This window comes from Phyllobates terribilis, unplaced genomic scaffold (assembly GCF_046119375.1).
Source record: "Phyllobates terribilis strain yellow unplaced genomic scaffold, ASM4611937v1 Scaffold_1__5_contigs__length_1240528914, whole genome shotgun sequence".
Taxonomy (NCBI): Eukaryota; Metazoa; Chordata; class Amphibia; order Anura; family Dendrobatidae; genus Phyllobates; species Phyllobates terribilis.
Window position 1 is genome coordinate 558,875,668 of NW_027362761.1, and position 12,120 is coordinate 558,887,787.

Here is a 12,120-nt window from a genome sequence, read left to right on the forward strand (position 1 = left end):
AGAGAGACCCAGAGTGAGAGAGGAGAGAGAGAGACCCAGAGGGGGAAACAGAAGAAAGGACTCTAAGACCCCAAATTAAATCCCCGGGTGAAGAGTCGGCATCAGGGTACCGGAACCCAAGCTGGTGGGGGCAAAAACACTCCCCAGCCAGAGACCGGAGACCGTGGGCAGCGTTTGCCACGGTCACCCACCACATCCACCACGAAGGCATACCACGAGGAGGGTCAGGGAACCCAAGGCCAAGGGTCTCCCAACAGAAGGCCCGAGGGAGCTGGACCTGGGTGGATCAATAGTGGGGACGGCCAGAGAAAGGACAGAAGGAGAGCTCAGGGTCACGCTCCGGACTTATTTGGGAGTTGGCTGGATCCAGAACCTGGTGGACGCAGCACGGCTCGGGAGGTCACTCGAAGCTGGAGTGACCGGAACATCAGCAGTGAGTAAACATCCTAAACTGCATAACCCGACTCTGTCTCTGATTGCCGTCTACACTGCATCACCACAACTCCCATCCTCTGCACCTGATCCCCCTGAGGCTATACCCCACCCGTTGGGGGTTATATCACCAAAGCTGCACCTACACCATCAGCCTCAGCGGACCCTGCTGCAGCGGCGGCCACAGTGACCGCAACACAACGGGTGGCGTAGTCGACAATAAAGAACTTATAACATCTGTAGGACTGCCACATACAACTGAGTTTGACACCCTGGGCACGGACCGGGTCACAGCCACTCGGAAGACTACAACTCCCATCTGATCCGGCTCCGGATATTCCCCCTAAAGAATATGGCCCAGGGGGCGCGTCACTTTCACCACTGAAATCAATAGATAGGTCAACTAATGTATACGGATGCCTTAAAGAGTAACTAAATTGCGAACAGTTCTTTTAAGGCATTTTAATTGCTTGAAAATCAGTAGGGGTCCAACTCCTGAGATTCATATCGATTTCTCAAAAGACTGCTGAGAAGTGCGCAGCTCTGGAGGCAAGAGAGCACGGAACAGAGTATGGAGTGAATAGAAAATAGTCAATCTGTACTTCTCCCTCTGCGATATCTTAGGCAGGAACTGTGTGCTCGCTCAGGCAGGAGCTGTGCTCTCTTCCCTCCTGATCTGGGCAATTCTCAGTGGTTTTGTAAGCAATCAGTGGAAGTGCATTGTGTCATTCCTCTGTGATATCCTCCTGGAAATTTGGGTCTAATAGTTAAAGGGAACCTGTCTCCAGGGTTTTCCAATATAAACTAAGGCCACAACCTTTACAGTAGTCTAACATCCTGGATATAAGTCCCCAGACACTCTGCATATTCCAAAAAATTTCTTTTATAATTGCGGTCCGGTCCGATGGGTGTCTCTGGTCTTGCTCGATGCCTTCTCTCTCCCCTCAATCGCTGTGCTCCTTCCCTGCTTCATGTGAATGAAGTGCTTATGTCATCCACACTGCACCCCCAGTCGTGCTCTTGCACAGGCGCACTTCTCTCTGCCTTGCTGGGGGCAGAGCAAAGTCCTGTAATACTCATGCGCCAGATTTACTTTTGGGCCACCAGCTCTTTTTTGTCCTTTCCTGCGCATTACAGTACTTTGCCCAGGGGAGAAAGAAGTGCTCCGCGCAGGAGCACAATTCGGGGCGCTGTGTGGATAATGGAGGACCATAGGCGGATTATAATGAGGGCAATCTGGGCTTTTTTGGGATATGCAGATGGGGTCATATGCAGGTTGCTAAATGACTGAGTTTATATAGGGAAAACCTGGCGACAGGTTTCCTTTAAAAGGGTCATTTACACTACAAGATGAATGTGTACAAGCGTTTTTAAAACCGCTCGTTTCACGATTATCTTGCCGTGTAAACAGGTTTCCGATCACCCAATGAATGAGCAAATCACTTGTTCATCAGGTGAAATGATCTTTTGTGCAGCATAAAAGATCAGGGTTCCCTGGGCCGCATTGTCGTGTGTAAACCACAAGAACCACGGCAGCCTATGCGCACTGAGCGATCTAATATAGTCTGCTCAGTGCACATCCATTGTTTTGGTTTCCTGTGTAAACAGGTAGTCAAATCTATATCTAATATTCATCACTCAGATTGCATCCATTGCTTTGGTCTCCTGTGTAAATAGGTAATTAAATCTATATCTAATATCGATTGCTCAGCGCACATCCATTGTTTTGGTCGCTTGTGTAAACAGGTAGTTAAAACTATATCTAACATAGTCCACTCAGTGCGCATCGATTGTTTTGGTCTCCTGTGTAAACAAGTAGCCAAATCTAGATCTAATATCAATCGCTCAGTGCACATCCATTGCTTTGGTCTCCTGTGTAAACAGGTAGTCAAATCTATATCTAATATAGTCTGCCTAGAGCACATCGATTGTTTTGGTCTCCTGTGTAAACAGGTAGTCAAATCTAGATCTAATATAGTCTGCTTAGAGCACATCGATTGTTTTGGTCTCCTGTGTAAACAGGTAGTCAAATCTGTATCTAATATCGATCGCTCAGTGCGCATCCATTGCTTTGGTCTCTTGTGTAAACAGGTAGTCAAATCTAGATGTAATATCGATCGCTCAGTGCGCATCCATTGCTTTGGTCTCCTGTGTAAACAGGTAGTCAAATTTATATCTAATATCGATCGCTCAGTGCGCATCCATTGCTTTGGTTTCTTGTGTAAACAGATAGTCAAATCTATATCTAATATAGTCCGCTCAGTGCCCATCAATTTTTTTGGTCTCCTGTATAAACAGGTAGTCAAATCTAGATGGAATATCGATCGCTCAGTATGCATCCATTGCTTTGGTCTCTTGTGTAAACAGGTAATCAAATCTGTATCTAATATAGTCTGCTTATTGCCCATCGATTGTTTTGGTCTCCTGTGTAAACAGGTAGTCAAATCTAGATCTAATATCGATCGCTCAGTGCGCATCCATTGCTTTGGTCTCCTGTGTAAACAGGTAGTCAAATCTATATCTAATATAGTCCGCTCAGAGCACATTGATTGTTTTGGTCTCCCGTGTAAACAGCTAGTCAAATCTATATCTAATATTGATCACTCAGTGCGCATCCATTGCTTTGGGCTCCTGTGTAAACAGGTAGTCAAATCTATATCTAATATCGATCGCTCAGTGCGCATCCATTGCTTTGGGCTCCTGTGTAAACAGGTAGTCAAATCTATATCTAATATCGATCGCTCAGTGCACATCCATTGCTTTGTTCTCCTGTGTAAACAGGTAGTCAAACGACCATCATTAGTTAAAGATGTACAGATCGGCGGTCGTATCATGCTGCCCAGTGGTCTGTGTAAACAGACCTTAACGCTGCCAGTTATTATTAGACAATGGACCAAAATGATAAGGAAGCTACACAAGAGGTCCACAAGATCTAAAATGTGCAATACATTACTTTCTGAAGAAATGTCTTACAATTCAAAGAGAAAGTGCGAGAAATCAAGAAAGAGATAGGAGGGCACAGCAGATAAAGAAAGGTCACGCTTCCACCCCATTCCACGTAGACTAACTGCTCATGTGAAGATGCGCCAAATACTCAACTGGGTCAAATTAAAAAGTCACTAAATATACAAATTTCATGGCACAGGACATGCTTCCAATATACAGCAGCACAATCTTTAACATCATATACCGTTGTATCTAAAAAAAAAAAAATAGAAATAAATCTCACAACAAAAATAGACATAGCTGTCCATGGGGTTGGGGGGTCAGGGGGATTTCAGACACTGCTTGTTTTTCTAACTTCATCAGGACTAATGGATGGGACAGTGTGTTAAGGGAGATGCCCTACTGACAAGGTAACACCCAGTTGTCAATTTTTTTTATGCATTTCGAGAAGGAACAACAAAAGAACGTCAAAGAAAAGTTGCTCTAGAATTGGGAGGGGAAGTATTTGCTAATAAAGATCCATCAGGAGAGAGGACAGATTCCTAACTAATGGGGTTGCCTTATTATTTTGGGGCTGTTTGTTTCGATACTGGTGCACTTATTACATTTCTTTTCCTTCTGTTCATTATTTATTGATTATTCCACCATATAATTATAATAACAAAATAGGGTATAAAAGGTAAAATATTATTGAGAATACACATGACCCTCCTAGGATTTGGATTTACCACAAAATGCCCAATTAAAAAGCCGTTTAGGCAAGAAACACACAATGAAATGTTGTGGACACAACACGGTTATCAGCATTTGCCACCGTCACCCAATATCTTCTTACGGTAATTTCTTATGCTCTGTTAGGACATATGTAAAGCTAAATGCACAAATACATAAAAGCAAACATTGCTAAACATCAAACCCCGTCACTACAGAATGGCCTCAACCAGTCAGGACCTTGCCGAGATCTGCAAACTGGATGTAGATAGGATCAATCCATTAAAGAAAGGTTTACAAAATATAGGAATGGAGAAAAGTACGGGAGCCTCAGTTGGTTACAATATGTTCTCAGTGAACAGTACAAAGCCAGACAACGTTAGAGGAGAAGAAAGGATTGGGAATATTGAAATGCAACATGACCGATTCTGCTTTTCCTTGACATCTGATGTCATATGAGAGTTGGGAAATCAATGTACGCCTTAGATAATTGGCCACCCCCACCGAAATTAGCAGCTTTGTCTGCATTCATCGATTGTATATCATATCCATGGAGTCTCGCCCGTGTGTTCTCAATAAAGTGAGCTCCTTTCAGATAACTCTGCTGGATGCTTATCTTCAGAATAAAGGAGCAGGCATATTGAAATTCCACATGCCCAATCTTTCTTTGCTCACATTAGATGGTTGGCCATTCCTACAGAAATTAGAGGTTTTTGTCCAACAGTCATGATCACCTCTACACACTTGGCTAAGCTGAGCAGGCAAGTGTTCTCAAAAAAGAGAGCTGCTGCCAGTCACCTCCCTTTAGGACAAAGGAGCAGGCATATTGAAATTCAACATGCTCCATCCTTCTTGGGAAACCTGTGTAGACATTAGATCATTGGCCAGTCTCGCTGTAATCAGCTGTTTTGTCTGATATTAATCTAATGTGCATGGTCACGTTAAGTACTTTTAATGGCAAGGAACCAAACCCATGTGCAGTGTCAGACTGAAGAACATTGGGCCCACCAGAGGATTTGATTCTGAGGTCCCACCTTTCTCCCTCACTCAAGAGGCCCCATAGCAGCTGCAAGGTTAGCTGCAAGGTTTGCGCTATGAACTCTCCTGAAGGAGAAGCCACAGCCCACTGGAGGATTCTCCGGTTCTCTGTTGGGCCAGTCCAACCCTGCCCTTGTGGCCTCTTCTGGTGTCCTCTTCATGTTGGGATTGATGGGGATCCCAATGGCTGCACCACCACAGTTCACACATTGACAACATGCCTGATTGGCGTGAAATGTTGAGCTTCACATTAGGCACAAAATGGACATTCAATAGCAAACAAAAAATGGGAAACAGAAGATGTTTTAGGATTTAGAGCTCTATATAAAAAAAAAAAGCTAACCTCCCAGAAAGCAAAGGTCTAAGCAAGTGAGGACAAAGGGCTTTCAAGACACAAGCAAAAGCCAACCAGAAGTCTCCTCACCATTTGTGTAAGAGATGTGGTCCTGGGAAAGTGGTGGAGACGAGGACTCGTTAAGTAATGTGGATAGTGCTGTGGGACAGGTCTGACTTGGAACTGAGGATGTGTCAAACCGGCATCCACGCTGAGATCCCTGGAAATAGGAAAAAATGCACAAAATTCATTAATCTGGTCATTCATCTCTGAGCAGTTTTGTAGAACAATCTAGTTACATTCAGAAAACATAATAAACACTGAATCATTCTGGATCACCTGGGATATTAAATTATATCCAACCATCTCCCTAGACCTCCAGGGGTACTATATATTAACCCTTAACCATACCAAACCACCATGGATAATGTATATGCTTATTTACTCCTTTTTATCATTGATCACTAGAAATACTAGATATTAACCACTAAGCTGCTTTAGACCTCAAGGGTTATTTAATTTAAACCCATAACCCCACCAGGGATAATATATAATAGTATTTACTTCTTTACATCCTAGATCAATAGAGATACTAAGTATTAAAGGGTTATTATACCCAAAATAGAAAATGACCCCCTATCCTAAAAACAGGGGACAATTTGAGCTGAGGTGCACATGCTCAGCCTCCATTGCTTTCTTTGTCAATGGGATTTCTGGAGAAAGCTGAAAAGAGTCCGGACCACCGGGAGTCCAAATGCTTGGACCCTCGGTAATCAGCAAGTTATTCCCAATCCCATGGATAAGGGATAACTTGTTTTTTTGGGGGAAAAAACCTTTAATCACCTATCCACTCTGGACCACCAGGAATATTAGATATTAACTCAAAGTCATCCTAGACCACTGGAGATCATGTATATCAATATCCTACCTTTTGTATCCTAGATCACTGGAGACTCTCTAGTCTAAATTAAGCGACTCTAGACCACCAGGGATGTTATAACATCACAAGCCCCTTATATGCATTTAGAAATCCCACTTTAAAATAATGAAAAAACGTGTGTTTGTTCCTAGATCCCATCACATAATGGTACATTACTGAAAATATGGGGACTTCTTCCTTTCTCTTGTGTCAGAGACCAACATTTGCCAGCCCAGCCCCAATGTTTGGCTTCTCACTAGGAGTCTATAAATGCTTTCCTCCAAAATATGGATAGAGATCATATCGCTCAATGTTCTGGAAAGCTGATTGTTAAAAAAACCCGCTGTGGAACTATTACTATTGTGAAGGGAATAGGGAACAGCTGGTGCCAGTAAATCATCTCCGAAGCATAAGCTCCATCTGTTTTATACCAGAAGCGCTCAGATCACACAGGAGCACGCATCGCTACATTTACCTTACAAAGACCCCACAACTTTTACCCGTATGTTTGTGTTTAAGACAACGTGTGACCATGCAGACAATTAGTGAAGAAAACCATGCACTGTATACAACAAGACAACAGATTTTTCTTGAAGTGACCATCAGAAGGCAGCTGATGGCCTGATAATGACTGCAATCTGAATGATTGCCATCTTTTTTGTAACTGAATTCACCTGCGTCTGGCACAATATCCCTAATTATCTGTTTAGACTAATTTATTGCAATTGATGATACCTATTTTATAGGGGTTATACCCACTGGTGGACACAGACAGAAGAGGGTCCCTGTGCAGGGGCAATATATGGGCCCTTTACAGTCCAGTAGCTCACCATAATGCATAATTCCACATATTTTGGAGGTGGAAATGGGCCCCCTTACCTCTTGGGCCTCTGTGCGACAGCACAGGTTGCACCAATGGTATGTCCGCCCCTGGTTATACCAGTGGTGTAACTTGAAACTCACAGGCCCCAATGCTAAATCTCTAACAGGGCTTCCCTTTGGGGCCCTTAAGTTTCAGGGCCTGGGTGCGACTGCAACCTCTGCACCCACTATAGTTACACATTCATAAAATAATGCCTTCTGCAAAGCAGTCAAGACTAGGTGCTATCTTTATACTGACCTAACACTGGAGATACTAGGAGTGATGAGGTAAGAAGAGGCTGCTCACACTGCTGTCCACCATGTCTATCTGATCTAATACCGGAGATACCAGGAGTGTTGAGGTAAAAAGAGGTCGCTCACACTGCTGTCCACCCTTTCTATCTGATCTAATACTAGAAACACCAGGGATGCTATGGTAACTAGAGATTGCTCACACTGTTGTCCACCATGTCAATTTGATCTAATAATGGAGATACAAGGGGTAAAAAAAAACAACTGCCCACAACGCTGTCTTCCCTGTCTATCTGATCTAATACTGCAGATGCCAGTCGTGCTGAGGAAAGAAGAGGCTGCTAACATTGCTGTCCACCTTGTCTATCTGATCTAAAACTGGAGATGCCAAGTGTGCTGGGGTAAGAAGAAGCCACTCACACTCCTGTCCACCCTGTCTTTATGATCTAACCTTGAAGATAACAGGGGTTTGAGGCAAGAAAAGGCTGATCACACTGCTGTCCAACTGTCTTTCTGATCTAACACTGAAGATACCAGGGGTGTGAGGTAAGAAAAGGCTGCTCACACTGCTGTCCAACCTGTCTTTCTGATCTAATGATTGAAATACCAAGAGTGCAGAGGTAAAAAGATGCTGTTTACACTGCTGTCCATCCAGTTTATCTGATCTAGTACTGAAGATATCAGGGGTGCTGAGGTAAGAAGTGGCTGCTCATACTGCTGTCCACCCTGTCTTTCTGATTTAATACTGGAGATACCAGTGGTGCGAAGTAAGAAGTGGCTGTTCACACTGCTATCTAACTTGTCTATGTGTTCTAATTTTGAAGATACCAGGAATACTGAGGTAAGAAGAGGTTGCTCACACTGTGGTCCACCATGTCCGTCTGATTTATTACTGGAGATACCTAAAATTCTGAGTTAAAAATAGGCTGCTCACACTGTCATCCACCCTGTATGATCTAATACTGGAGAAAACCATGGGTGCTAAGGTAAGATGAGGCAGCTCACACTGTTGTCCACCATGTCTGTCTGATCTATTACTGGAGATACCAGGAGTGCTGAGATAAGAAGTGGCTGCTCACACTGCTGTCCACCATATATGATCTAATATTGGAGATATCAGGGGTTCTGAAGTAAGAAGAGGCTGCTCACACTGCTGTCCACCCTGTCTTTCTGATCTAATAAAAAAGGTAGAGAAAACTGCAAATAACAATTGCTTGTATAAAAACATCCAAATTTTGTTCCATCTTTATTACAAAAAATGCATATCATATTATTGCATATACTGCATAGAAACCATTTGACGTGTGGCATGTAGCCACCCTTAGTAATAGTGAATGTTTCTTTCAATTTCAGCAGGCAAGGCAACAGGATTACAAACGTAGTAAGCCCAGATCTCTTTAAGTTTCTGATCTAATACTGGAGATACCAAGGGTGTGAAGCGCCACTGCTATCTATCTTGTCTATCTGACCTAATACTGTCGATAACAGGAGTGTTGAGGTAAGAAGAGGCTGATAACACTGCCGTTCACCATATCTATCTGATTTAATACTGGCGATACCAGGAGTGTTCAAGTAAGAAGAGGCCAGTCACTCTGCTCTCCTCCATACAGCATATATCTAATACTGGATATACATGTAATGCTGAGGTAAATATAGACTGCTCAAATGGCTGTGCAACCTGTTTATCTGATTTAATTCTGTAAATACCAAGGGTGCTGGGGTAAAAGGAGGATGCTCACACTGCTGTCCATCCTGTCTTTCTGATTTAATATTCGAGATACCAGGGGTGCAGAGGTAACAAGATTTTACTCACACTGCTGTCTACCTTGTCTAACTGAGGTAATACTGGAGATACCAGGGGTGCTGAGGAAAGAAGAGGCTGCTCACTTTGCTGTCCACCCTGTTTATCTGATCTATTACCGGAGATACCAGGGGTGCTGAGGAAAGAAGAGGCTGCTCACAATATTGTCCACCATGTATGACCTATTACTGAAGATTACAGATGTGCTGAGGTGAAACAGGCTGCTCACACTGCTGTCCACCATATATAATCTAATATTGGAGATACCAGGGTTGCGGAGGTAAGAAGAGGCTTCTCACACTGCTGTCCACCATGTATAATCTAATATTGGAGATACCAGGAGTGCTAAGGTAAGAAGAGGCTGCTCACACTGCTATCCACCCTGTATGATCTAATACTAGAGATACCAGGGATGCTGAGGTAAGAAGAGACTGCTCACACCACTGTCTACCATGTGTTTTTGATCTAATGATTAAAATACAAGAGTGCTGAGGTAAGAATAGGCTGCTCACACTGCTGTCTGCCATGTCTATTTAATCTAATACTGGAAATACCATAGGTGCTGAGGTAAGAAGAGGCTTCTAACACTGATGTCCACTCTGTCTTTCTGAAGAAGTACTGGAGACACCAGGAGTGCTGAGGTAAAAAGTGCCTGTTTACACTGATGTCTGCCCTGTCTATCTGGTATAATACTGGAGATACCAGAAGTGTTGAAGTGAGAAGCGACTGCTCACACTGCTGTCCACTATGTCTATCTGATCTAATACTAGAGATATCATTGGTGCTGAGGTAAGAAGAGGTTGCTCACACTGCTGTCCACCCTGTGTTTCTCATGTAATACTGGATATTCCAGGAGCGCTGAGGTAAGAAGAGGCTGCTCTTACTGCTGTCCACTGTCTTTCTGAAGTAATACTGGAAATACGAGGGGTGCTAAGGTAAGAAGAGGCTGCTAACACTGCTGTTCACCCTGTCATTTTGAACGACAATACATGGTATAGGAATCTCCATCTCACAGCAGTAAAGTTTCTTTCTGTATATATTCACACCTGACACCCTAGGACAGATTTCAGCCTCTTTGTAGCAACTCATCTCATTAATAGAAGTTCTGAATGAGTTACTCCTCTCTATTCACTCAGAATACCCCATTACCCCATTAAGGTGTCTAGAAAATATTTTCTAAACTAGAAAAACCCCTATGTGAATAACAGGTTTTCCACAGATATGCTTAACATCAGTTTCACCTTTCTCGTTTCCTACATGATTGGTGTGACACAATAGACACTTACCAGTCTGTACCTTCAGCCAAGTACCTGGGCCCCAGAGGTTGAGAAATTTGTACTTGTTGGCTGAAGTCAAAGCTTGGGCGTAACCGGTGTGGATGCACAGATATTTGCTCTGGAGTCCGCCTGTCAGACCATACAACAGAGAGTCAAAAAAATATAGTAATTTGCATTGTTTACAGTAAAATAAAAAGTACCAGTCACGAATGTTTCTACAGTCACATTTAAAGGGAACCTGACAGTTTTTGAACCACCAGTTGCAAGACATTCATACAGGCTTTCTTGATACAGAATGCAATGTTTTATTCTAAAATGGTTGTGGATTAAAAACGAGCAGGGCAGGGAGAAAAGTCCGCTGGGTGGCTCCTGTTGGCTTTTATTTATGTCTGGCTTAGCTTGATTGACCGATCACTCTCTAAGGCCTCATTCAGATGTCCGTTTTTTGCGTATGAGTGCTACCCATGAGTTTTATGTATAGAATATACGTGATTTTTATGTATAGAACACATATGCATAGCCATTTACATGTCCGATTTTTTTCCTCGGACTGAGTAGTCCATGCAAAATGTCAGAGACATGGTTGATTTCGATCAAAATCGGCAATGCGAGTTAATGAGTCCGTGAAAAAAAATCAGACTGCACTCAGATTACATCAGAGTACAGTCCAATTTTCACAGACTGTCAGAATGGAAAAGATGGAGAAACATTTTTTTTTAATTTTTTTATTTAATTTCTCCATGCACTAGAAAATCGGACGACAACCTTACCACACTCTGGTCAGAGTCCGATCAGAATAATCGATCCGATTTTCTCGTACGCAAAAAAAAAATCAGATGTCTGAATAAGGTCTTAAAGTGAAGGATCAATGAAGACAAGCAGGGCAGGGAGAAATTGGGGTAAGCAGACTCTTCTCTCATCCAGCTCATTTTTAAAAAGATTCAGATGCCAGAAACCTTATATATCAGCTTTTACACCGGGGGTCATCAGTCACATATTTATAGAAGATAAAGCAACTGTTGAAAAATTAAAAAAAAACAAAAAACTGATATAACATCTAAAGTTAACGAAAAAGTATATGGGAAGCTCTGAAATCAAAGGAAAAAGAAGTTCTATGATCTCATACCATCTCCATTGTAAAAATTAGTAATGGCAACATGACAGTGTATTGATAATCATCCACGGAGGGCTGGTGAAGGTACAAGGTAACATTAATGTAGTAAAATCTAATGAATCCTGAACGAAAACCTGCTGCAGACTGCAAGAGAACTAAGTGAAAATCCACAAAGCTGTGTTGGGCTACCGTGACTAAATACTGACGTGGAGGGGGTGAATAAATGTGCATTCGATTACTCAGTGTTGGCTAAGTTCAAATCCGCTTTGATAACCTGGCTATTGATATCCACAAGCAGTGTCAGACTGGGGTGCCAAGGGCCCATCAGTAACCAACTCCAGGGCCCCACTTTTCAGCTACATGCTGAAAAGGTGGCCCACCGGAGGATTCCCCTGTTCTCCCGTGGACCAGTCCAAGCCTGTCCACAAGGATGAA

The 12,120-nt window shown here is 42.9% G+C and overlaps 1 protein-coding gene across 2 annotated transcripts in view; it reads right to left on the bottom strand.

Annotated features, from left to right (window-relative positions):
• The window catches only part of ARK2C (arkadia (RNF111) C-terminal like ring finger ubiquitin ligase 2C), a 174,220-nt gene that overhangs the window by 35,367 nt on the left and 126,733 nt on the right, over positions 1-12,120 (bottom strand). For both annotated transcript variants that reach the window (XM_073680472.1, XM_073680471.1), the window contains exons 3-4: positions 10,581-10,700; positions 5,552-5,681 (exon numbers count right to left, since the gene is read on the bottom strand). In XM_073680472.1, the coding sequence (XP_073536573.1) occupies positions 5,552-5,681; positions 10,581-10,700 (250 nt within the window). The remainder of the gene's footprint in view (positions 1-5,551; positions 5,682-10,580; positions 10,701-12,120) is intronic.